The sequence below is a fragment of the Phyllopteryx taeniolatus genome, chromosome 12 (assembly GCF_024500385.1).
Source record: "Phyllopteryx taeniolatus isolate TA_2022b chromosome 12, UOR_Ptae_1.2, whole genome shotgun sequence".
In the NCBI taxonomy this organism is placed as follows: domain Eukaryota; kingdom Metazoa; phylum Chordata; class Actinopteri; order Syngnathiformes; family Syngnathidae; genus Phyllopteryx; species Phyllopteryx taeniolatus.
The window spans coordinates 18,931,844-18,959,134 of NC_084513.1; the positions used below are offsets into that span (position 1 = coordinate 18,931,844).

Sequence of the window (27,291 nt, forward strand, 5' to 3'; positions counted from 1 at the left end):
GTGGGATGTTCCAAACAGGTGTTTGATGAGCATTCCTCAACTTTCTTTCTTTGTCTTTTTTGCCACCTGTCCCAGCTTTTTTGGAACGTGTTGCAGCCATAAAATTCTAAGTGAATGATTATTGGCTAAAAACAATCCGTCATTTATCAGTTTGAACATTAAATATCTTCTCTTTGTAGTGTATTCAATTCAATATAGGTTGAACATGATTTGCACATCATTGTATTCTGTTTTTATTTATGTTTAACACAACGTCCCATCTTCATTGGAATTGGGGTTGTAGAATCAATTTGATGTTGCGAGGCTATCTCATACTCAAAAAGTATTTATTCTGCTATGTTTTTAGTGATCCTGGTCACAATCCGCTTCCCCGCATCCAAGGTGCCCGAAAATGAACAGGAAGGTTAAAAGCTTTTGGTCAAAAAGCACAGCTTGTTGGCCAATTCCACAGGGTTGTACTTAAACCAACTCCTCCAAGGGAATCACACTGTGTTTGTTGTCTATTTATTTGTGTTTGCTTTTATTTGGCTTTGTTTCACTCTGCTGCCAGCTGCCAGGTTGGCATTTCTAATGAGAATCTGTTCTCAATTTGCTTACCTGGATAAATAAAGGTTAAATAAACTCAATAAATAAGTCAGTCCAATGAGCCCTATTGGAAATCAGGGATACTAGACGGATGACCCATGTATAAACTGTGAGGGTTTTGAGTTCACACCGTAGGATGTGGGCGCTGCCTTTTGTGATTCGCCATGCACCACGAAATTGAAATAACTTACTGTAGAGGCAAAGGATGGAACTATATGATTGCACCAAGTACTGGATGCATCACACCACAATTGTATGTGATTTTTAAACATTTTATGTGTGACATTCATATCCCTTTAAGATAATCACATATAGTAAAAAAAAAATAACACAATCAGAAAACGCAGGGTAACCGCACTCTAAACCACCTTCCAACAAGAGAAAACCACTATTCAAAACGCTTTGAATGTCATTGGCAATGAGAAACAAGCAACTCTGATGAATTAACGAATTGTCAAGCAATACACTTTATCAAAGAGTACACGCTCCCATGGGTGGGCTTGAATGTTTCTGATCTTCCCCCACGGACTGTACATCAAAACCGCCTATGGGATTTGTCTCCATTAGAAACACCACTGTTTTAATATTATTAAAAATGTTCTACTCATCTCGCTCAGACTGTTGGTGGCACGTGATCTTACTTGAATTATCAGAGAAATAATGTTCAAAAGTACTTAAAAAAAAAAAACAATACAATCTTAGTGTGCATCACTGAAGTGCTTATTATTTGAATGTGGAAAGATGGGACATAGTAGGAACAACATATGGACAACAGTATTGAGGAACACCGCTAATCAATCAGTGGTGGAACTGGAGTGACTCGCTGTATTGTTTCTTTCCACTTAACAAGACATTTTTGGACAATTCCATGCTTCCAACTTTGTGAGAACAGTTCGGGAAAAGCCCTTTTTTTTCAGGCATGTGGAAGAACCTGAGAAACCCCTGCTTCCCAAACACACGCTTCAAAATTTTGCTGATAGGCATCATGCCTAGTTGTCCCAATACTTCTCATTTGTTTTGTTTTGCCGGTGTCTTTCTATGTCGTGCGCCAGCGTGGGTGGCGTTTACAAGGCGTCTCTCGGTGGACCCCCGACGTCACTGCAGACCGCCAGCGTTAATAAGGGCCACACAGCACCGATCCCTTTAACGTCGGCATTATTTTTAGTTTTGTTTTTCTTACCCCCAACCCCCCTTGAGCTGCCAACTAGAATTTCAGTCAGCAGAAAGCTATTTAGCTCAGGTTGATGAAGCGTTTAATGGGCAATGTCTGCATTTATTCTAGACATCTACTTCTAAAACTGTTAGGTTTTCCTGTTGAATGATCATTTCATGATACATGGGGATGATTCCATTTTTTTGTTTGGCCTATGAACAAAAAAAAAAAAAATGCTCAGTTAATCACGACGTCTCCATGGTTTGTACTGATCAGCAAATCATTTCTGTACTGTCACATGCTACTAAATCACTGGGATTATGTGAGTGAGCTTGCTCGCGTTTCATAGTCTACGTCACCTGATATAAATCAAGTCGGTTTTGCCACATCATTAAAAACATGTTCACGTGTCCGTTTTCTGCAACATGTGTGCGTGTGATCCATAATTGGCTGGTGTGGCCTCAAATTGATTAGCCTAAATGTTCGTGAGCGTACACAAGGGCTAAACGCTCTGTCAGTCAAAGCAGAATCTCAGAGGAGGAGGAGCAGGAGGAGATCAGAAATGGGAGCCAGCTGGCTGATGGTTGAGGTTTTAGGCAACTGTTTATAGTTTGTTCTGTCCTTTAGCGCTCAGTGTCAAAGCCAGTGAAGAGCACAATGAGGTGCACTGCGCTGCATCCGTGACATCTCGAGGAGAAACAATAGATAAACGCAGTGACCTAGCTTCGGGCTAGGACGGTCACTGAGTGATTACAATTCCTGTAGGTGCAAAATTTGATAAGAAGAAAGATTTCGAACAACAATAATAAACTAAATTAAAGTCCCTCTAAAGTTAAGATAAGTCTTCTAAATTTGACACGACACAAAGTATGTGAAATAAGGCTTCACAATTATGAAAAATCAATTCGTTCTCTCTGCGCTCGAACATTGTGGGCGTGTTCACTGAATACGTTAAAACCACGCTCCGCTCAATTGTCAATTGCCAATCAAACACCACTTCTATGACATAGAAAAATGGATACTACTGGGATATATCCCGCAGGGTTGTCACAGGGCTTCGCCACACCGAGACAACGAGGCACTCTAAAGTGGCCACGCCAGCACTAAGCTCACTCTTTCACCTTCTCTCTCTGATGTGCACACAATCATGACTGACAAAGAGGCGCTCTACAGCAGCCACGCCAGCCGTTTTAGCCACACCACAAAAGAAATCTGGAAAAGTGAAAAGCTGAAAAACTCCACAATTGAGTACTACATAGTTCTCAGTCTTTGCATATGTTTTCAGCAATTATCTTCAAACAAGTATAATGCAATTAGAAACAAACCTCCAAAATCAGTACACGGTCTCTAATTACGTAACTACTGACTCAAATGGTCACCTTCATAAAACCTTTACCAACAGTATTGGCAAAGTTTGAAGTAACATTTTACATTCCTTATTGTCATACGTGTTAAGAGAAGATTGCCACTGACTAATACAACTACAAGACAATATAACAAATAAAGCCATACTGTCAACTCGATGCGTATTATCAGTAGTTATGAATTAATAAGTGCTGTATGTTTAGAAAAATGCATTTATTTGTACACATTTATGGCATAATACTAAACAATATTACCAGTATATTACAATTCATGTCAAGTGGAAGACAGGGGAAAATGCAGAGAAACAGTAAGAAATGAGACATAAACATGGACACACACAACACAGTCTACACTCACCTTTATAAAACCTTTGTTAACTTTACAAGCAATGTTTTAAGTAACATTTTCACGTTCTTAACTGTCAGGTGTAAAGAGAAGCAAAACTCTTTGGCATAAAATGAAAAAAAATACTACTCACCCTTTGAAGATAGCTGACAACACAAAATGAAGTGGGAACAGGAAGCTGTTTGCAAAAGCCATACTGTCACTTAGTGGTGTTTTATAAGTATTGCTGGAATTAATAAGTGCAATATGTTAACAACAGTCTAATGAACACAAAGATAATGTAGAACTACTCACCTTTTAAAGAATCCTGATGACACATAATGGACTGGGAACAGGAAGGTAGAGCCATACAGTCCCCTAGAAATATTTTACAATTATTGGAATTCATGTTGAGAAAAAAGTATTTATTTGCATGCATTTTTGGCATAATACTAAACAATATTACTAGTACATTGTCATTGATGTCATGCTGATAATGGTGAAATTCAGAAAAACAGATCCGTCAGCTGAAAGACTGTTCATGTGCCGCAGTAGGTGCTGCTGTATTGGTTAGCAATGAGGTTTAACTGGGCTCTGTAATGTTCGTGTGTGAACAATAGCGTCAGTGAACTGAAATTATTACTACTCATTTTTTTTCCCCTAATAGGAAAAGGGAGAAGTCAATTTGAGGGTTAAATGGATGAGGCATCTGGTGATTAATTGGAGGGACAGCCACTATTTGTTTCATTCATTCATCATTTTGCATTCCACTTTCTTGTGCTATGCTATGCAACATGGCTTTAATTTAATCTTTTTAAAGACTTGAAAATGAAAACTACAAAGTAAAATTAACGTACCATTTGTTCCAATGAGAATTCAGTTTATTAGAAACCTGTAAAACTATCACATCAATATACTATTACAGTGCTGCAATAACTTAGCCTTTTTCGTATTCAATGTTTTATTAATCAGTTTGACATGCATTTGATTAATTTGATCCTAATTTTCATTTCTTCGCTGTGCATTTCTTCGCTACCTAGAGAGGCAGCGGGATTTGGGAGGCTCGCTTACTCACAGTTCAATATCCGAGGCTCATCGTGGGTGGGATGCTTCCCTGATGCAGTTTTATTCCCACCCAGATGAGATTAGCTAACCAAAACAAAAAAACAAACAAAAATAAAAAAACTACCTCTTTCTATACATAGAGCTGCTGAGAATACCCTGGTTGCCCATGGCAACAAAAGCAGAGCTTATAAAAGAAAGGCAAACACAGTATTTCATGTGGTAAAGTCGAGATACACTGGCCTCGCTCTCATCAAGTGAACGTTATTCAGCAGAAACACTTTTCAACATGAGTGTGATCGAGTGTGTGTGTGTGACCATAGGTCGTTGCTATGACACAGCGGTCTTCTTCTGATGTCTAATTGAGCCGTTATTGTGATCGAACGCTCCAGACTGGATCAAAGAGGTGGTCATTTGTGGAAACTCCTTGGTCAAATTTAGTAATGTTTTGAAGCCATGAGTCTCATTCTGGTAGTTGCCATCTTCAACTGAAGTGATCATCAGATTAGAAAGGGGCGGAGAAGGAGAGGATCACTGATTGACAGGTTAACTGCTAGGAAGCGTTGAAGTGAATAATGAATCCAGTGTGGTCGCCCCCTACTGTAAATAACAAAGAATGCAGGTTTAAGGCCTCCTTTTCAGCACAAGCCTCTCATTTAATTCAGACAATATCACTGAATCCGATGGTTGCACTGCAAGAGCACAATGAAGCCGGTCCTAACAAGCTCTCATTTTGACCGGGGGGGGGGGGGGGTATTAGCTACAAAGTAGTGGGAGGAACAGAAAGGTTGGGGGTAGGGGGCATTTTGTGAAACAAAACAAAAATTTGTTTTTGCTCTTCAAAACTAAAAACGAGTCATAGAGGAATAAAGCCTTTAATCGGCGAGGTTCCTCTCGGTCTGAGCCACTTCTCCACGGGCCGCTTTGCGGGAGGCGCTCCTCTCATCTGCCGTCTTTCCGCAGCTTTCACACGCAAACAGAATCGCATTAGACGTCTGGCTCTGCATCTATCCATGTCGCTCATACTGCACATGCAAAGATAAGAGCAGCATGAAGACTATGTGTTCAGTAGGCAGTCGATTTGGAGAAAAAGCATGTATTTGCTACACTATATACTCATCACGGGAGGAAGTTGAAGTCCATCCCAGCCGACTTGGGGCGAGAGGTGGGGCACACCTTGCACTGTTTGCCTGTCACTCAAAGGGCACATACAGTCTAGACAAAAAAAACAAAAAAACAGTCACACTCATGGGCAATTTAGAGTCTTTAGTCAACGTAAAATGCATGGTTTCGGAAGGTGGGAGGACACTGGAGTACCCGGGGAAAAAAAATCAGGGTCTAAATGTTGCAAAAAAAAATCTACAAAAAGTAAAAGAAAAAAACAACGGCTAAATCCTCGATAGTGGTCGAATTGATAAAACATCCTTTCAAATCTTGTAGATTGAAATCAAACCATCATAACCTGAATGCAGATTTATTAATAACTATATATGTTTGACGATAATAGCTCAAAGCATGTACAAAGACTGAGAACTGTGTAGTACTCTTCTGTGGAGCTATAGCGCCAAACTGTTCAGTTTTCCTGATTTTTGTGGGGGCGTGGCTCAGTGAAGCCCTTAAACCCTTGCATGAGTCACCCCTGCACCACTATATAAGAACTTGCCTTCTTCCTAGTTACACAATTAGCTAGCTAGCTGTGCTTATATCCCAAAAATGCATCTTCCCTTTTTAGGGCACCTCGTTCTCGCAGCGTGGAAAAGCCCTTTGACACTCCTGTGAGATATACGGTATTCCAGCCACCGAATACATACCTTTAAGCGGATGCAGTATACTTTCGCAGCTCAAACATGAAGTTATGTGTAGGCATAGGAAATATGCTATACAAACGAGCATCCATTTTTCCAGGTTGTAATAGTAGAGTTTGATTGATAGTTAATAGCGGAGCCTGGTTTCAGCGCATTCAACAGACACGCCCCACAGCATTCGAGAGTGGAGAGAATGGCTTGATTTTTCATCATTTTGAAGCCTCATTTTAGACACTTGGCAATTTTCTTAATCATTCAAATTTGGCAGGGCTCCGAGCAACTCTTCTCTGTGGTGTGTCAAATTTAGAAGACTTTTCACTTTACAGTGACTTAAGTTATAGCATGTGTATATGTGTAGAATATGTGTTAATTACAAAGCTTTCAATTAATTATATTATTTTTTCAATGAGTCCCACCCCCATGAAAAAGGACATCGGTTGGAATTCCGAGTCTTTGTGCCATCGAAATTTTGGGGCCTTCGACTTGCATCTACTGTAGCTTCTAATATTAGAATGTACCACACCAAACCTGCGCTACAACTGACAAGAGTTAATGTGGTCTTTGATTGACGGCGGCACCTCTAAAACAAAGACTAGAGAGATTAATGTGGCTCCGGCTTGACGCGATGCATGCTGGGAAAGCCACGTGAGCCAAAAGAAAAGAGTTGAGCCTTCTGACACAGCACATAACTATCAGGAAGAAAAAAAAATGTGCGCAAAAGGGAGCCATAAAGTAACACTTCCCTAATGATTTTACCAAAAAAGTTGAACAAATGCTTGCAGGTGTTTGTGTGGTTTGATTGCATATAGCTACACATATTGGGCATAATCAATGTGATTTATGCAAAGTAGTTTGAGTATGTGTGTGCGTGTTGGGATGTGCTCCTCTTGGGATATGGCTTTTCTTTTCCATAATGCATAGACACCATGCGCATGAACAGGATTACAGCGTTTCATAACACACTAGAAGCCTTCATGCTATTCAAAAGAGATGAAAGCGAAAGTGAACTACAGTGAAAAAGCAAGGATCACGTTGGTCATGCACATTTGATGAAGGGCTGAAAAGTGATCCGTTCCCATCTCCTACAAAGCATAACTCAAAGTACTTACTGATAACTTTGGAAGACATTCTAATTAAGATGCAGGAAGTTAAGTCTTTAATTGGCTGCATTTTGATTGTGATCTGCCATTCAAATTTTAAATCAACTGCTCCCCTTGAACCGTCATATTTAGAAAGAAATCCTTTTTATTCATTGTGAGTCAGCTTTTCTAATTATTCTTTTTTGCCTTCTTTTGAAAAGAAGTTTGTAAAAAGTGACATGCAAACAAAAACAAGCATTTGAAAGTACTCAGTGTTAATTTGACATCAAAACATCCTCGAGGGACGCACATTTCTTAATTGTCCACACTGTGACTCTTGGGTAACCTGTTCATGAATTGTGCAGCATGGTTTACCCACTTGGCTCTCGACTACTTAGTCCGGTGCGACTGTGCAGCCATCATTTATTTATGCGAGCGCGGGGAAGATCATTTTCACGGTGAACCCTATTTAGCGTCGACACAAACCTGGGTCCTGCAACTCAACGGCATCGTGCTCAGGAAAAGTAACAAGAAATCAAAGATCACGGGATCTATTGTGCTTCAGCTAATGTGAACGGAAAATGGATTTAAAGAGACACTTTGTCAATTGGGAGAAAGATTTTGAGGGCAAATCATCTGAAACTGTAAGTACTGTATCAAGTGGTTGTTTGTTTGTTGTTTGCTTTAATGGTTCAATGAGGGTTTCAAAATTCCAGGATTGTTTTTTTTTTTCATAGTTGTAAACTCTCAATACATAAGGGAAATTAATGGCCAATAATAGGACTAACATATTTCTGCAAATAGTGGCCAGACGCGTTTATTTACTCAACTTCAGATTGGGGAGGTGTCAATTAGGGGGAAGCCTTTATTTGGATATACACATTTTTGGAATAACAAAGCATGTTACTGATGCAGAAAGAAAGTGAAGGAGAAGTTAAAAACCAAATTAAAAAAGGGACAATTGTGGAGAGATTCAGAGAAATGCAAGAACTAAAATAGAGGAACGGTCAGGGCGAATAAGGCATGTAGATGCCCGGGAACATAAACAGGGATCCTCACAACATTGCAGGCTGATCATATGTCAGAGTGCTGGAACCAAAGTGTTTTTTAAAGCTTCATCTACGTAACATAAAATTATCTAATCATAGTGTAAAGGGAACTGGTTATCAACATGTGGTAAGACTCCACTCTTAAATTCATCTCAGAGACTGTTTACATGTTGCTGTTTTGCTTAGCAACAAAGTTGGCAAAAGAGTTCCGCAGTTAACTATTTAATTCATGTGTTTAATGTCCAAAATTGCAACATTTGGACGTCATTTAAAGGGGCCAAATATAATGCTTTTTGAATCTATTTGTATAAGTATGTTTTTGTTGTCACAAACTTAAAGTAAAGTACTGATTTAGGACCGTTCAAAAATAAACCAAAGTACAATAATTAAGCTAATCAAATGTATTCATTCATTCTAATGGAAATTTTGAAGTCGTCGTGAAAACCTTTAAAATTTTAGCAACATTCTTGGACAACTGTATAAAAGTGAAATTATTTTTGATACATTTCTGTTTTTTGTCTTATAATAAAATGTGCAAATATGAAAGATACAAATCCATCTCACTTTTTGTACCTCAACAGCTTGCTCTCGTGTCCACACACATCATTTGAGCTGCAGGAAATGTGTTCTAAATATACACCACTGCTGCCTTCTCCCAACAAATGTGCTGTGTGTCAAACATGCATCTGTAAACTCATATACACCGCGAGCACATTTTTGCTTTGGGAAAGGAAACACGTTGCCTCAGATGAACTACTAGGCAAAAACATTATTTCTGATACCTCATCACCTACATACATTTTGTTGCAAAACACTGCTGTGGTGCTGATGAGAGGGCGTGATAGTGTTCACATCTCATGTCGCGGGCATGTGCACACATGCGAGCGGTGAATGCCAGCGGACACAACCCGCATTAACATACGCACCCATGCAGACGCGAGCGCACTGCACACAACTTATTATGGCCGCTACAATAACTAGGGAAGCATTTAGAGGGAGAGACAGGGAGGCTTTGAATAATGGATGTGAAGAGCCCTGTTCCACAGAAGACAAGCCTTTGAAGTGACATTACTTACTGCCACTGCTTTCATATGGAAGTCAGGGTGCAGATACAAAGACAGGGAAGAAACCAAGAAAAAACATATCCAAGTACAGGTACCAGTGCGAATTCTTTTGCCAACTTATATCAGGGGGTAGGTAGTGGTCACAAAGAAAGGCAAAATTTAGGGCGCCGTACAATTTCAAAAGAAGAAATATATAGTTGTAGTAGTAGTAGTGCGAAGATCACATAAACCAAAACCCAGTTAAAACCAAGAATTTGACAAGATCAGACTAAGTCGAGACCGTGGCTTTGACAGGATCAAATCAAATCTTGTTACTGACTACAAGATTTTGAGGTGAGTCGACAAAGTCAAAAGAGCAAGATTTCGAGGAGACAAAACCGATTTAAGACCAAGATTATGAGGAGATCAGACAAAGTCAAGACCAAGACATTGAAGAAATCATGTCAAGTCAAGATGAAAGTCGAGGCCATGTGAGACTAAGTCAACATCAGGTTTAAGAAGAGATGAGTCCAAGGCTGAGGGAAGTCAAAACGAAGGATTTTAAGAGTTGAGACCAAATCAAGAACAATAAAGTTTGAGGGCATGAAACCAAATCAAGACCAAGGCAACGTGAGACCAAGTCAAGATGAAGGCATGAGAGGATGAGACAATGTGAGTACGTAAAAAGACAAGTCCAAATCAAGGCTTTCAGTCAAGAACTAGACCAAGGTTGGTCGAGACCAAATCGAGATCAAGACTGAGGCAATGTGAGACCAAATCTTGGAGGCGATCTGACAATATTTTGAGGAGATAACTCCAATTCAAGACCAAGACAGAGACAATGTGAGACTAAGTCAAGAACAACACTTCAAAGAGATGAGATCAAATCATGACCAAGGCTGAGGTAATAACAGACCAAGTTTTTGAGGAGAGCAGAGAAATTCAAGACCAAGACCTTGAGAAGATGACACCAATTCATGATCAAGGCTGGGAAAATGTTAGACCAAGTAAAGAACATGACTTCAAGGAGATGAGACCAAGATAAAACCAGGGCTTTGAGGAGCTAAAACAGTCAAGAACTAGCCCAACGTTGGTCTGGACCAAATCAAGATCAAGACAAGGTTAAGGCTTGCATTTGTAAAAATCACAAAATGTAAGTGGGAAAAAAAGTATAAATAAATGTTAAGGAGTTGGAAACCAGATGGCAGATTGCATTTATTCATCCAAGATCTTGAATATTTGTTTTCATTAAGAAACATAAAAAGTACTCTTGAAAGGGCTTCCTTTTTCATCTGCAACTAGTCACTGAGGACAGTAAGGGCCCAGGACACACGAAGTGTCAAGACAGGACCATGTGCCAGTCTGTGGCCTGTTGGGACAGCCACTGTCCTTCAGAGACTCAGCTAGGGCTGATTGTTTTGTGGATAATTGTTGCCTTTATTCTCTGATCAACATTTCTGAATCCTGTTGAGTTTGGCTTTTGCTTTTGTGTGCATCAGTTTAAAAGTTCTTGAGTGGAGAACTAGTTGTCCAGGCCTCTTTTAGTCAGAATGTGCTGACTTTCAAGAAATCAAAGCCAATTTCATGCCTGTCATAAGAACAAGAGTGAATCATGCTTACGTAATTAATTTGATCTGTATTTTGTACAGTGTCTAGTTCATCACGTTGCAATTTCTTATCGCTTGAGTCCACGGCTCATTCGTTCCCATTATAATTCAGATATCTCGATACAGAATACATATTTTTTTGCATTCCTATGTTGTGATGTTACTTTCTTAAGATACACAATAGGTAGAAACTATGTATGGGTTTAAAATTTGATCTTCGTAAAAAGCTAAGAAAACATATTATTCTGAATTTCTGTAGCAGAAAATAATCATACACTTATTACTGTGGAAAGTACAAAGACAATAATTGCCGCGAACAAACTCAACATGTCTTTCCGAGGACCCCTTAGCTGCCCGACAAGGTGCCCGACGTGAAATGAACAAAGTTCAGCACTGAACGATGCATGCACAAAAGCAGCAATAATAGGGAATGAGTGACTCACTCTGTCTGCATTGTACTGCCTGGGATATTTCTGGCTGATATGTTCATCACAAACAGAGACAGGCTCAAAAGAAAACAATAACTGCCGCAAACCAACTCCACACATCTTCCCAAGGACCCCTTAGCTGCCTGACAAGGTGCCTGTTGTAAAAGCCACAAAGTTTAGTACCCAACAATGCATGCACAAAACACAGCAATAATAGGGACTTTACAACAATGACCTCTTCTGAAGAATCTTTTTTCTTCGTCGGCTGTGCTTCAAATCAGAATAAAACTGTTGTAGAATCGGACGGTGGCAGAGGGGTAGGGAGCCGGGGGCCGAGGCATAGCCTACGTCATACTGTATCGAAGCGACGGCTCTGTTGTAAGGCAGAATTCAAGCCTAGGGGGTGGCAGAAGTTACATATTGCAGCTTTATTCTGAGGTGTTTCAAAAGTTTTTCCACAAACATCTCAAACCAAGTCTTTGGCTGTTTGTGGGCTGAAATAGTCCTACACATGACTGCGGTTACGCTTTGCAAAAATGCCATTGCATAGTTAGAGTGACTGACAGAGCAACATTGCAGTCCCGCAGCGCTTACACAACACACACTTACCCAGGTGGATAGAAGTTTTTAACAGAGAAGTTTTTATTAAAAATATTTGTATGCAGATTTTTCCTCTGGGTCTGAGTTAAAATTCTGTCTAAAGGCCACGACTCGTTTTTCACCATCCCTATTTGATCCCTCTCTTCTTCTATCCTCCGCAGCCACAGGACCAAGTCGTCAGGCTGGCCGCCCCCTTCAGGGACGTGGGGTACCTCGCAGGGACCCCCCAATGGATGGGACATGGGCACCAATAGAGAGGGGCGTGACTTCTACATCAAGTGAGTGTATAAAGGAGCTTCAACCCACAGATGTTTCAGGCCACTTGGCAAAGCTATGATTATTCCAGCAGCGTCACTGCCTCCACGGCGTCTCCATCTGTGTATTCGGAATACTGATTCGCCTTTCCCTACCCTGCTGTGCGCTCTCTCTCTTTCTTTCTCTTTTTCTATGCCCTGCACACCACACACTCCTTCTCACACACCCACAACACTCTGCACGCAGTCTCCCGAATGCAGAAGAGGACTTTTTTTTGTTTTTTTTTTAAACCAAATTCACCTCGGCGGGAATTTGCTTTTGCACTGCCGCTTGATTCATTCATCAGAGGATTCTGGCTTAATTAATTGTCAGGTAAAGGTAAAGAGCCTTTGTTGTGCATGTCCTCAAATAATGTGAAAGTGTTCTTCTACAGACTGGACTTATTATGACATACTGTGCTGCCTACTTCTTGAGATTTTGTTTACAGAGAAAGTGCTTGTACTGTAGGACCCGTACCGGATAGTCTATGCATTTATTTTCAGTTCGCCTCTCTGTCTTGTGTATTTACGTGATGCACCAAAGAGGAGGTGAAGCCTAGTCACACAAGGGTTGTAGCCCGGCATGCGTGATGTGGAGAGGTGTTATATAAGAAGTGAGAGCGCTGGATGCAGCCCGAGAGTGCATCTGCATGAGGCAGATTCACCGAGGCTGTTCTGGCGTCAGACCTCGGTCATCAAAATTTGTGCGAGACACATGAATAATCAAATGTCCGCTTGTATGTCTGTCACTGGCCATCTGAGCGTGTCCAGGCCGCCGGGCGCAATGAAAGTTGGTAACATTCCTTGAAGGAACGTGTCTGCGTGACAGCGGCGCATACAGTAAATAAACCAGTGGCCATTTATTATTAACAGTATGACACAGAATTAAAAGGATGTGATGCAGTCGAGGGAGTGATTCTGGAAGAGTGCTGAAAATCATCACAAATACGATTTGACAAAGACTTCTTATCAGATGGTCTTGGTTAAGTACTGCTGAATGCAATGAATGCAAGGATGTCACATCTCAATAAGTAATTGAATAAAAAGTCAATAGAGTGGTCTTTAAAAGGATTGACAATTAGGTTGTAAATTAGTGCATTGATGACATTAAAAATCTACACTATCCTCAGCTCTTACTAGTCAGTCGTGTCAAAACAGGTTTTGCAACAGTAATGAGGTACAGAGAAAAGCATAATCCACATTCTCCAAAATACGCTTGAAATGTCCAGTAGCCTGGTTGAGGTGTATCTAATGGCAAAGGCTTTTTTGTAAGTTGCGGATAACTCTTTATATTACAGACGAAGTGGGTGTCTTACACAAAATAGCACTGTTGCAAACACATCACAGTACAGTAGTTTTCCACCATCTGGGTGATGGCAAGGATTCAATGTTGAAGGAGGACGCAAAAACAATTAATAGTACTGTAGTATGGGAAGTCAGCGGTTTCAGAGATGCAATGTGCGCCATCTACCATACTTCATCTGACCGTTACAGACAAATGAGAAGATACAAACTCACCAACGGAGTGTATAGTCTTTACATTACAGATCACTGCAGATCCACAGGTTAGCTGCGTTTGCATTATGTGTAGAAACAGAGAGTGATGCGCAATGCCACAGACTTGTTTAGCACACTTTTGCACTGCCACAGATGAGCAGCAATTATGGTGGCCCTGAACTTTCGGACCTAAAGGATCAAAGAGGAGACTGGCCTGGTGGTGGGAGAGACCCAAGGAGCTCTACCCACACTACTGTACCCTCAGTACATCGATGATTCTGGCTGAAGCATACTGTTCTTAAATGTGGACAATTAAAGGATGAAACGTCAAACAAAAATGCAAAGGAACATGAGTCATTATTTGTGAATGTGGCTAGAAAATGTGAGAAGCAGGTGTGAGCAGAGAACGGGGATAAACATTGCTCTGTCCTTTCCAAAATGTACATTGTTCTTCTGGAACAAATGTTGTCGGCGTGATGCCACAGTTGTCTGTTTTTTTTGGGGCACTGCTCCAGTAAACAAAATGAAATGCAAATCCACACAAATCGCAAATGTTGTCCGCACACCTTTCAGTGTGGAGCTATGCTAGCTGCTAATGGGTATAATTAGGGGCCGTCACATGCATGGCTGTCTACACAATGGGAAAGAAGCCATGTTTAGCAGGTGGCCGATTCTGGGGAAGAGGCGGTACAGGTCCATATGGTTTTAACAATCTGTTTAGTTCCTCACTTGGAGGATTAAAAAAAAAAACAATGAATGATAAGTGCTTATTGTTGTCAAAATATGTCAAATACTTTTAGAGACTGAACAATTATAGGGCAGAATGGCCCCATGCCCGTCAGGGACAATTGAAAATGAAGTGGTACGCCAGTTAGACTCGATGCACTTATAAAGAGTTGGAAGGTAACCAGCGCATCAAGATTTGAATTATTGCAGCTATACATTTCTGCCACTAAGTCAGGGGCTATGAATCATTTCAGGACGGGAACCTTTGTCACTTATATGAGGTGTTTGATCTGGCTCTGACCTTGTGAATTTGAGTTTTGTATTTTGTCGTGAGTCTTGCAACTTAGCACCAACCCACCTGGTCAAGGTTGGTTCAAATGTGGTCACAATCACACAAAATCTCAAGGATAAATTTGTGTTTGAAGGACTTTAGGATATAACCAAAATTACCCTAAAATGATCCCTTCATACCGAATGGCAGACTTCATGTGTCTTTTTGATACTTTTTTTTTCTTGATAAGACATGTCTAACAAATTAAATTGTCCTGAATGAAATCCCAGGGGGACAGTATCGAAGCGATTTCTTCAGTGACTCCTACTAAATGTACATTTTCACCATGGTGAACACACCTGCCAAATGTTGTCAATTTTCGAGTATGAAAACAGTCCTAAAATTTGTGGTTTATTTAGCCTATGAATAATAATAACAACAAAGAAACACATTTCAAGAGGCCCTCCGTAACACATGCTCGGGGCCCAATAAAAGCTGACTCTGTTTGTTTCATAGCCAGAGCGTGCTACCGGAAGATAGTAAGATACTAATTAAAATCAGTGTAAACATTTCCAACAAGCGTAATACAATAATGCTACACTTTAACACCAGGCATTGCATAAATCACAAAGGCCCCAAGGGCTGTTGAGCATTGTCCTGCACCTTTGCCCCATTTCTTGTTTTGGGCGACCGACAGACTTTGCTGTTTTCTTTGAGTCGTGACCGGTTAATTGTTAGTAATTATTGTCGACTAGCACGTGTGTCAAGAATAAATGTGAATTACACACTGTCTGACAAGGCAAAAGGCTTTAATTAACCAACATTGCTGGCACCATATAGATTCTCCTTGTGCTTCTGTGCTGAAAAACTAAGGATGGAAAATACAAAATGCTTTGCAGTTATGAATGTTGTGATTGCCATAGAATGAGCGAGGACAGTTCCTGCCATTATCATAGCCTCTTGTAGAGATTATATTACAAGAAAACCAGGTGTTTTCGTAACGTTGCCCGAACCGCCACAAATGACTGGAATGGTGCAATATATAGTACATGCCAGGCCAGTAGTTGGAACATTGGAACAACAGCTCACTTTGGGTCCTTTTAATGCCAATTGAAATTACTATTTCATCATGTCATCAGTCATGGACCCTGAGAAACAGCGTCACTATTTCTCTGTTTAGCTGTCACTGTCCACCAGATCAGACAAACATTTTCAGAGTTTACATAGCAATAATGGTGTCATTTTGAAAAGCATCCACTCTTAGGGCCTGATTTACTAATATCGCAAACATCGGATGCTAAATTGCTTGTTCACTCACTAACAGATTTCTGTTGGCAAAAGTTGCAGTAAAAAGGGCTACAAACTAAACAATGGATATGAGAGACAATAGATACTAATTGAAATCTTCTAGGGAAACAACATAAGCACAACAATCTCTGATTAGATAATTGTACGCATTCTAAACTTGAGTCAGTACACCTGGAAAACTGCTTTGAGGGAGTGCAGCACCATTTGGAACCGTGCGCTGAAATAACCCAGATGTAAGGAAATGCAGAGAAATTAGTTTTGTCATCGATTCAAGTCAGCCCTTAGATCATTCAGAAGCTCCAAAATTGTAATGCTATCATTTTGATTGGCTTTTAAACAATTCGAAAAGTTATTCTCCGCCGTCTCTCATCGTGCCTGCGCTACGCTAGCACTACTTTACACCTGGTTTGTAGCGCACATGCCTGCACAGACCTACTACTTAAGATGTGAAATTCACCAGCACATTTGCACAGCCAAATGAACTGCGCGGCAATTTAGCGCATTTGGCAGACGCAATCCTTGGTTGCGCCAGGTTCATACATCAGCTTGCTCATCTGTTTTCGGGCACAATCACATTTGCACTTGTTGTTGCACATGCAAACCTTTAGTAAATCAGACAAACAAAAACAAAAAATTCACCAACCTATTACCGAGTATGTAATTCCGACAGTAACATTGAGGAACATTTTGATGCAGGCTGGCATATTATCAGTATTTGTTCTGCATGCAAAAGCACCTCAGAGAGCAAAAAGACTACTTTGCAGTAAAACAAAAGTTATTTATTGAATATAACGACCCAAATCTTGATGTCATTTTCACAGCCAATTCAGCCAGAGCAACTCCCTGGAAGAGGTTCGCCTAGATGGAGACAGGTTTGTGCCACCAGCACCCCGGAAGGTGGAGATGAGAAGAGACCCAGTGCTTGGCTTTGGCTTTGTGGCAGGCAGTGAGAAACCCGTGTTGGTCCGCTCAGTCACACCAGGTAAAGTGACTCAGCTTGTACTACAACAGTGACTCATCCCATTATCAACAGTTTAGCCCTGGAGGAGGGCAAATACTCCCAAAAAGCAAAAAGAACAAAAATCGATTTTAACAAGACTCGATGAGCAAGCGCTCATAGGTTGTGACACAGGAAATGATGAAAAAAAGTGATGCCTGATTTATATTTTTAAACGTGTTTGGTGTGTGCGAACAGGGGGTCCCTCAGAAGGCAAGCTCATCCCAGGGGACGAGCTCATCATGATCAATGATGAGCCAGTCAGTTCCGCACCCAGGGAGAGGGTTATTGACCTTGTCAGGTAGGAGAACACAAGGAGACACTTTTACTTCTCTGTATAACACGATGTAGCAGTTCTCATACATTTTCATGCAAATTATCAAAATGTTCAAATCAGCCTACTATGCGTAATGATTCAGTTGGCGGCCACCGTGCCTAGAGAGTAAGCAGTCTGTAAAAGCCACCTTTAACAAATTAGATGTTTTGTGTGATGATTTGTATATTTCTTTATACTTTGACATACAGTACAGTGGAACCTCGTTGTACACCGGAATTTGATAAATAAGGTCACCTCCAAAGGTGCGCAAAACGTGGAATTCTTCATTTTACAAAAGTCCTCAGCAGATTTCGCGAGATGTCAGCAGTTAAAAACGCAGTTAAAAATATTCAAATCCAAAATTTAAAAAAAAAATGTTACGTTTTTTTTGGAAGACATTATTTATATGTCCTTACAGGGAAATGGTTCCAAAATACAAAGCTCGACCAGCGTCCCGGAAGGAATTGCATTTGCCCTTGTAATAGTTGACTGACTGATGACAGCTGGTGGCACATTAGAATGAGGATGATGATGATTCAAAACAATAACTCTGTTATCATGGGTTTGGGATGATGGGCAGAAAGATTGGCAAAGAAATCCAAATCTTGAATGTGAGCATGTGTCCACAGTACAACACGTGACATAGATGAGATTCATCTAGGGAAAAGCGCCCTGTGTGGCTGCTCCTTCGCAGCTTCTGTTGTCTTCTGCGAGGAACACAGAGCTGCCAAGAGCAGTACTGCAGTCCAATAAAAAAAATCCAAAACAGCACAATATTTGGTTGGACGAGCAGTCCTTTAAGACCCAAAGCATAAGGATGTAATCTATCTATGCGTTATTTTTTTTACAGGAGCTGCAAGGAGTCCATATTGTTAACTGTTGTTCAGCCATACCCGGTAAGTGTTTCAGTTAGATGCTCATTTGTTGGGTGCTGACACAAAAATATGTCACTAGGCCAAATGTGCTGCCACTGTAAATGTAGCATCGTATCTTTGTAAGACCTCAGATGAACTCAGTGACAAGCCAACACTTCCCAGCCACCAAACAGCAGATGGTGACCAAAACTGAGCCAAATGTCAGTCAGTTGAATTGTAGTTTTTTGAATCATACTCCGGTTTCCTCCCACATCCCAAATGCAGGGTAGGTTAATTGAAGACTCTAAATTGCCCGTAGGTGTGAATGTGAGTGTGAATGGTTGTTTGTCTATATGTGCCCGGCGATTGGCTGGCGACCAGTTCAGGGTGTACCCCGCCTCTCGCCCGGAGATAGCCGGGATAGGCTCCAGCACGCCCGCGACCCTAGTGAGGATAAGCGGAACGGAAGATGAATGAATGAATGAATGAATAAGCTTGAATCACAAGTTTATATGTTAGAGAGACTGGAATATTTTAATTGTCTACAATAATCAGACATGAATCAATAGTGCTTTCTATCATTAAACAATTTCTTGACTTCAATAAGCAATTCAATTTATAGAAGGATTTCAATTGCAGAAAGGAAAGGATTTGTGTAGTTTCATAATACTCAAGAGGACCAAGCAGCTCTTCTATCTGAGTCTGTAATTACTTCCATTTACCAGACATTTCTTTGCAGTCTCAATGACACACTTGATGTTGAGCGGGGTTATTATGTTTCAAAGAATGATACATTTTGAATGCGGGTAAAGATGGGAACGAGTGTATAAAACTCATTTTAAAAGGACCTGATTGCCCTTTAAAAATCTCATGTTTTCTCCTTTCACTCTCAAAGTCACCCAAGTCAGCGTTCATCAGTGCAGCCAAAAAGGCCAAGTTAAAGACAAATCCTGTGAAAGTCCGTTTTGCCGAAGAAGTCATCATCAACGGCCAGGTTCCTGTAAGTTGCACAACGCAATGTTTTTGTGTTCTCAAAGCTGCCACAGAGCAGATAAGCAAATATTTCTTTTCGTCAATCTGGAAGAGAAAGTGTGTAGGCGTGACTGACAGATGGAGGCACTTGCTCTCACAAAGCACTTTACTGGTTTATCCAATGTGTCACAAAGAGAGAGCAACTGCAAAGTGTGTTAACTGAGGGAACTGATTTGGAAAGGAACGATACATCGCTCTACTTTGCATTAAGAGAACTAAAAATAACTGTTATAAAGTACTATAGTGATGAGTCAGAAAGAGTATTACTAGGAACCTACAAACAGGAGATAGTGGGCCAAACTTAACCATTAAAACCCCAAAACAGACAAGCTCATAAAGTAAATCTAAGGTCCACTAAAAACAAAAAAACAAAAAAACCCCATTAATTATACCGTATTATCGCTCACATAGCATTGATGTACCAGCATGAGACACTGTATCTACACTGTTGCTTTTTCTCCATGTATTTCAACACTGATTGTGAGAGTAACAAAAGCATCAAGAATGCAGTCGTTCCTTTGTTTCAGTAAAACCAGTGCTGCATTGGTGTAATGTTTTGAATTGAGAAAAAAGACCAAAGATCCAGTTTTGCTAAACCGAGTTTGATTGATGCATGCATACAGGTCAAATTCGAAAGCCTACATTAGGCTTTCAACTGTGAATTATGATTCAAAGCAAAATGCATTGATTACATTAGAAGGTTTATTGAAAAATTGCTTTACTTTGCTATCTATTGTTACAAATTGAGATATAAAAAAAAATAGGAGACTCGTAGCTCCTAATTACCTGCCTAGAACTAGAATGGAATAGTGTGTTCAGTTTGTAAGAGGGCATCTTGATAGGGGGTTATGTTGTTTGTTATCCCTTGGCTAGGTGAAAAATGATAAATAGCCAGGCCAGCTGTTTCCAGTCCTCTTTTGACCCATGTCTCCACACCGCAGTAAAAAAAAAAACAGCCACAAATTGAAAAGAGTTTTTGTGTTCTTCCATGTTTTCCTCTGAATGGTCTTTTGTTTTCATTCCTCTCTCAGGAAATTGTGAAGGACAACTCACTTCTTTTCATGCCAAATGTTCTCAAGGTCTACCTGGAGAATGGTCAGACTAAATCGTTTAAATTTGACAGCAACACATCTATAAAGGTAGGTGGCAACTCTATCAAATATAGTTGTATGATCTGAACCAACTTAATGCAACAACAACAAAACTGTTCACTGTGGCCTTATGGGTTGTATCTGAAGTCAGATTATCCGTTTGAATTTGACTAAGTGTTACACACCTGTAGACGACAGTTTCCTGCATTACTTTGAAGTTGTAATGACTTCACATTTCTGTTTGGAAAGGATGTCATCTTGACGCTGCAAGAGAAGCTATCCATTAAGAGCATCGAACATTTCTCTCTGATTCTGGAGCATAGAGCTGAAGGATCGGCCAGCAAACTGATGCTTCTGCATGAGCAAGAGATGCTAACTCAGGTGAGACAGCAGACTTCAGTAGTATCCTAAAGTTAAAAGATTAAGGGTTCTTTTTACATCGGATGCCTACAAGCAATGACAGCACTTGGGAAATTACTGCTCTAGAGAATGTACTTTAAAAATATCCAAGAAAACGGTTTGATTTTATACTTGAGCAGAGTTGTCGCGATCCAATCTTGTGATTGGAAATCACACCAAAACATAACTTCAGAGGCATATTTATTCCAAATATTTTGATCTAATTCTGAATTTCACGACTGTTAAATTCAACTTTAAAGGTTCTATTATGATCTGACCCAATGAAACAACTTATTTTCAAGATGCCTCCATCGTGATATTTATTATCCACAAGGAAGAAAACCATCATGCAACATCAAACATTATCTTGTGATACCAATTGATCCTGTAGTAGGTCAATAATAAATGGATGATGCATGCTACACACGCTCTCATAGCATATGCAAATACGAATGTTCAACTTAATGTGACACTGTTTATCTATGACTAATGCTCTAGGTGACAAAGAGGCCAGGGTCACACAAGATGAAGTGTTTTTTTCGCATCACTTTTGTCCCGAAGGACCCATTAGAGCTGCTGAGGAGAGATGCTATAGCATTTGAGTACCTCTTTGTCCAGGTGAGTAACAATAGATCAATATTATAGATATGGTAGTACGTACTGCCAAGTTTAATTAGATGCATGTTTATTGTAAGAGTTGTGCCCTTGTAATCATTCAGTCAGTAATGTGCCATCTTGTCCTCTCCCTCTGTGACATCTACAGAGCTGTAACGATGTGGTACTAGAGCGATTCGGGTCAGAGCTGAAATATGACACTGCCCTCCGTCTGGCGGCCCTGCAAATGTATATTCTAACCATCAATACCAAGCAGTCTCAGAAAGTGTCCCTCAAGTATATTGAGTAAGTAGAAAGGATTTCACATCACGAGACATGGGGCTGAAATTGAAAGGGAGAGTCTGAAAAATATACAGCCATTTTGTTGTTTACATTTACTTATTCTTGTCCATGTCCATACCAATATATTTTAATAGCACTGTAATGATATAGTGCTCGGTGGATACCTCCATTTTCCATTGCTCGGTATCTTCTTGGCTCGATTCGCTGCTGCTACTTTTTAATTGATACTACATGGTACAATTTCTAGTATGTGGTCAGCCAAATGTGTCAAGCCACTACCATGTGGGTAAACCACTGCTGGCCACTACTCCCTGATTGGTCAAGCAGATTTGTCATCATCACAACATTTCAGGATACACAGCGGGGAATTAATTGGAAAAACAAAACAAAACACATGCAATTCTAACACCAGCATATCCTGTTGCTCTTATTTGGCTGTGGACAAATGTTCTCCTTCATTGTTGTTGTTTGTTAGCATGTCTCATTCCATCTGATGCATTCATTGTGTCGTGGTTTTCAGTTTCCAATTGTAGGTACTATTTGAAGTGTAAATCCGACCACCTGAGCCGAGCCAGTGCTGTGCAGTGCAAAAGCAGCATGAGCTGCTGATGAGTTGATAACCCAAATATTGACATTCCAGGGCCATATACGCTGATTAGCATAAATGACGGCTACTGTTCTTCCCTCACAATTGATTGACCTTCTGTAATGTTTATGAATTGCACATCCACAGGAAGGAGTGGGGGCTCGCCTTGTTCCTGCCTCCTGCAGTGCTGTCCAGTATGAAAGAGAAGAACATCAAAAAAGCCCTCACTCACATCCTCAAAACCAACCAGAATCTGGTTCCACCTGGTAAAAAGGTGAAACGAAAAGACATTACATTCATAGTATTTCTGTCATCCGCATCTATCCCTTTACCCTCTGCCCCTGAAAAAATTATTTCTCTCCACCTGGAGTTTCATAACACCTCTGATATGGTTGTGGAACAAAATGTTTTACTCTGACTAAGAAAAAGGAATTGCTGAGAAATCCTTATATGAATCATTTCTGACTGTATCTAATGTTGCACATTGCAGCTGACCGCCTTGCAGGCTAAGGTCCATTATCTGAAGTATCTGAGCGACTTGAGGCTTTATGGAGGTCGGGTGTTTAAGTCTACACTTATTGTAAGTGAAACCATCTTGTATATCAGACTACCTTTAACATGTGCCATGAAAACATTAATTCTACTGTTCAGTATGCATGGGGAAGTGATAGTAGTGCTTATTCTTTTTACAGCAAGGTGAGAAGCACACTGAAGTGACCTTGCTGGTTGGTCCCAAATATGGCATCAGCCATGTGATCAACACCAAAACCAACCTAGTGGCACTTCTGGCTGATTTCAGCCATGTCAATCGCATCGAGATGTATGCAGAAGATGAAAACAAAGTTCGAGTGGAGCTCCATGTTCTGGATGTTAAGGTTGGAATCTTTTCTACAGCTTTACACCAACACAAGTCAATTTTATTGTCACTATAAATTATTATGAATGACCTATTTACAGTGGGAGGAAAACGTATGTGAACCCTTTGGAATTTCTTACATTTCTGCATAAATTGGTAATAAAATAAAGTCTGATCTTCATCAAATCACAAGAATAAACATAGTCTGCTTAAACTAAAAGCAGGCCCTGTGGCATGAACGCATTCCCACACCATGATACTCCCTCCACCATGCTTCACAGTTGGGATCAGGTTGTGATGTTAATGTGCTTTGCCATTTTTACTCCACACTTGGAGTTTTGTGTTCCTCCCAAACAATTCAACTCTGTTTCATCTGTTCACGGAATACTTTTCTAGTAGTGCTGTGGAACATCCAAGTGCTCTTTAGCAAACTTTCAAAGTGCAGCAATGGTTTTTTTGGGGGGAGAACAGTGCTGAAGTTGCTCCATTTATGGACAACATGTCTAACTGTGGACTGATGAATATTGAGACTTTTAGAGATACTTTTAAGACATTTTTCAACCTTTCATAATTGTCGCTCTTCTGAGAGCTCTTTGAGCAAGGCATGGTACACACCAGGCAATGCTTCTTGACAAAAGACAATTCTAAACTGGTGTGTTTTCTTGTGGCCAGAGCAGCTTTAAGTCACCTCCAGTCTTGACTCATTAATTGGACTCCAGATTGGCTCACACCTGAAGAGAATCAGGAGAATCCTTAGCCTAAAGGTTCATTGACTTTTTCCTCCCTGTCCTGTGAATGTTTACGTTATGTTCAATAAAAATATGAATACATTATTGTTTGTGTGGTATTAGTTAGGCAGACTGTTTGTTTATTCGTGTGATTTAGATGAAGATCAGACCACATTTTATGACCAATTTATGAAGACATTAAAGACATTTCAAAGGGTTCGCATACCTTTTTCCTCCAACTGTAATTAGTTTACTTATCTGCCCCTTTCACAGCCCATCACTCTTTTAATGGAATCCGTTGATGCAATGAATCTGGCGTGTCTGACTGCTGGATACTACAGATTACTGGTGGACTCTCGGCGTTCCATCTTTAATGTGGCCAAGAATACAGACAGTATGGATACAAGTATGTCAACAATGTTTATAAGAGAATATCTTGGTGCATTCCATAGCTTTATTTCCATTTGTGCTCCTCTTTGCAGGCCATGCAACAAGGATCAAGCAGAACTACCAGGCCATCGAGTGTACATATAGCACACCTCAAAAGGGATATGAAGACAGAAACAACCAGAGGTACAGCCAGGATTTCTCAGACCAGGAGTGTGAATACCTTGACCGCAGCAGATGCGAAGGCCAACCATCCTACATGGCTGAGATCCACCAGGCTCAGCACTCAATACATATGGTTGAAAGGGCGGAGTTCTTCAGGGTACCACCCACCCAAACATACCTTAATGTCCCAAGAACCAAAGGCCAAGAACCCTGTAGGAGTGCAAAGGTGTCTTTCATATTTGGAGATCCTCCCTTAGACACCGTAAACCCCCAAAATCTGGGCTACCAGAGACTGATGGATGACAGTTCAGAGATTTTAGACAATAACAGCCCAATGTACAGGCGTCTTGAGGAGGACTACAAGATGATGGATGCCTTAGAAGACGGCGATGGGTATCAATATTCCACCAAAATGTTTGAGGAGCCGCTGCTGCATGATATCTGCTATGCAGAGACAACGGATGACGCAGAAGACGAGGATGACGTCAGCTGCGAAGAGGACATGGTGATGAGTGACATTGACAAGCCTACATTGCTCTCCCTCTCTGGGTCCAGTGATGACATCATTGACTTGACCTCCCTCCCCCCGCCACCGGAGGGTAACGATGAGGAGGATAGTGACGTAGTGCTGCACTCTCTAAACCTGGCCATTGCCGCTCCTCCGCCCGGCTTCAGGGACAGCTCTGATGAGGAGGAGCAGCAGGAAGCTGAAAGTCAAGCCCAGGGGGGCTGCAATGATATCCCAGTGTCCCTCATAGATTCAGTGCCGGTCCACAGAGCTCAGAACCAGGGGGAGCCCCTCGATGAAGCTGTTGTGTCCACTTTGCAAGCACTCGAGGCCCTTGCTGCATCTGAGGAACCCGCACAGTCTGAGAACAGCACAGGTTCCCCATTTACTATTGTAACATTCATTCATTAACATCACAAATACTCCAGCCATCCACTTTTTGTTTCTTGCTGTTCATTTTTTTCCAATAAAGTCCATTTCGTTCTATATTTCCATTTGTGTGAGTTTCTTCATTCATTTGTGCATACACATTCACGTTCATTACCATACTGTTCATTTGTGAATATTTGTTGTTATTTTATGACAGTTTTGTGGTTGTTGTTTTTGTTCCTTTGCACCTCAAGATAAGGTGTTTGTTACTACTGTACCAAAATAATCGTAAATTAACATCTTTCAAGCTTTGCAGCTAGCTTCCTTGATTAAGGTCTTCACATTTGGAAAATGTTTATTCCAAGTAATTTTTCAGCGCTATCTCAAAGTAGGATCTGAAAAAAAGCCTTTGTACCCATCTGGTGCCTTACTATTACTTACTATTTTGATTCTTATTTCAATAATTGTTTTACTCATGAAAAAGAATGTACGTCTTGCTATAAAGAAAGCTATCATTTTGTATTAAGTATTATCTAAAATAAGTTAGTCATCAGTCAACTACCATCTTTCCCTTTCACTTGTTTCATGATATGATTGTTTTATAGTTGCCTACAATGACTGTGCTTATTAATTTATATTTTGTGTCTTTCTGTGGCACGTAGGTGTAGAAATATCACGAGCGTTTAGTCCGGAGTCATCAGATTCTGGCAATGAGACAAACTCATCCGAGATGACGGAAAGTTCAGAGCTGGCCACCGCCCAAAGACACTCGGACCACCACTTGAGAATGCATGTAGCTGTGATGGATGGTTACCAAGCCACGAATGATGAAAAGACAGAGGGACTCGGTGAAAGTGGAGCCAGGACTGTGCAGGAGCATCAGGGTGAGGAGCTGAAATCCGCGGCCACTGCCTCCTCTCAGCTTTTCCACTCTGACGGTGGTGAGATGGAGCCAGAGACAATGGAAATAAAATCAGTTAGTGAATACTTCACTAAGATGCATATTGGCTCACTTATGAGCAGACACGGAGCAAAACAGGGGGACATAGAGAACCAAATTCAACGAGACACCTATGACCCTTCAGAAAGATCGCATGTGACTTCCCAAGAGCTAGCCAAAGAGAAGCCTCTGCATCTTGTTGGGAAGTATAATACCTTCACAGTGAGAGATTCCTTTTATGTCAATCAGCTTGATCTGGGGCGAACTTCCCTCAAAGACCGGGATAAAAAATGGCTGCACAGAACTCCAGAAAACAAAATGGACGAGACTCTTTCTCCAGAATATGTGAATGAGTCACAGGCCTCCCACACAGACAGGTTGACAGTGAAGGGAGGGAAACAGGACTCAGATGAAAGAAGCCAACCGTTAAATGCCCAACTCTGCTCTCCCTCCAAAGGACCGGAGGGCGTTGATACTTCACGGGATGGTGAGCAGCAAATTAAGACGACGTCATCGGAGCAAGATGTCACAAGGGTATACGAATACCACTTGAGCAAGCGCATGTCATCCTTGCAGAGTGAGGGGGCTCATTCTCTCCAAAGTTCTCAGTGTTCCTCTATAGATGCCGGATGTAGCACAGGTAGCAGCAGCTGTGTCACGCCAATGGACTCTCCCCTTTGTGTCACAGACAACACGCATGTACTGTCCGAGTCCTCTTTGAAGGGGCTGAGTTACGTAACTTGTGCTGAGGAAAAGGCCTATGTTCCCCCGGGCCAAAATAAGGAACCCACGCAACTGAGGAAGACCCAGGGAACGACCAGTGCGGATTCTGGATTTGGAAATAGCCGAGACAGCGGTCACAGATTATCGAAGATCAAAGAAACCACAGGTAAAACTAAGTAATGCCATGCCGCTCGCTGACTTCCAACAATTAAAATACAGATAGATGTATTAAACAAGCTCAAATAAAT

At 40.9% G+C, this 27,291-nt stretch overlaps 2 protein-coding genes across 6 annotated transcripts in view; one reads left to right on the top strand and one right to left on the bottom strand.

Annotated features, from left to right (window-relative positions):
* LOC133486815 (rho GTPase-activating protein 6-like) overlaps positions 1 to 27,291 on the bottom strand; it is a 78,779-nt gene that overhangs the window by 39,124 nt on the left and 12,364 nt on the right. The window contains exons 2-4 of the mRNA XM_061792504.1: positions 5,606 to 5,704; positions 3,743 to 5,514; positions 3,582 to 3,674 (exon numbers count right to left, since the gene is read on the bottom strand). Of these exons, the coding sequence (XP_061648488.1) occupies positions 3,582 to 3,643 (62 nt within the window). The 5' untranslated portion in view covers positions 3,644 to 3,674; positions 3,743 to 5,514; positions 5,606 to 5,704. The remainder of the gene's footprint in view (positions 1 to 3,581; positions 3,675 to 3,742; positions 5,515 to 5,605; positions 5,705 to 27,291) is intronic.
* frmpd4 (FERM and PDZ domain containing 4) overlaps positions 1 to 27,291 on the top strand; it is a 38,770-nt gene that overhangs the window by 9,056 nt on the left and 2,423 nt on the right. For 2 of the 5 annotated variants that reach the window (XM_061792495.1, XM_061792496.1), the window contains exons 2-16: positions 12,262 to 12,378; positions 17,017 to 17,177; positions 17,391 to 17,493; positions 18,359 to 18,404; positions 19,258 to 19,362; positions 20,426 to 20,533; positions 20,735 to 20,866; positions 21,383 to 21,502; positions 21,648 to 21,784; positions 22,515 to 22,641; positions 22,858 to 22,947; positions 23,060 to 23,242; positions 24,225 to 24,357; positions 24,434 to 25,387; positions 26,043 to 27,209. In XM_061792495.1, the coding sequence (XP_061648479.1) occupies positions 12,262 to 12,378; positions 17,017 to 17,177; positions 17,391 to 17,493; positions 18,359 to 18,404; positions 19,258 to 19,362; positions 20,426 to 20,533; positions 20,735 to 20,866; positions 21,383 to 21,502; positions 21,648 to 21,784; positions 22,515 to 22,641; positions 22,858 to 22,947; positions 23,060 to 23,242; positions 24,225 to 24,357; positions 24,434 to 25,387; positions 26,043 to 27,209 (3,683 nt within the window). Of the gene's footprint in view, positions 1 to 7,684; positions 8,018 to 12,261; positions 12,379 to 12,436; positions 12,734 to 17,016; positions 17,178 to 17,390; positions 17,494 to 18,358; positions 18,405 to 19,257; positions 19,363 to 20,425; positions 20,534 to 20,734; positions 20,867 to 21,382; positions 21,503 to 21,647; positions 21,785 to 22,514; positions 22,642 to 22,857; positions 22,948 to 23,059; positions 23,243 to 24,224; positions 24,358 to 24,433; positions 25,388 to 26,042; positions 27,210 to 27,291 lie in introns of those variants that run through there. The other 3 variants (XM_061792497.1, XM_061792499.1, XM_061792498.1) reach the window with 3 other exon arrangements.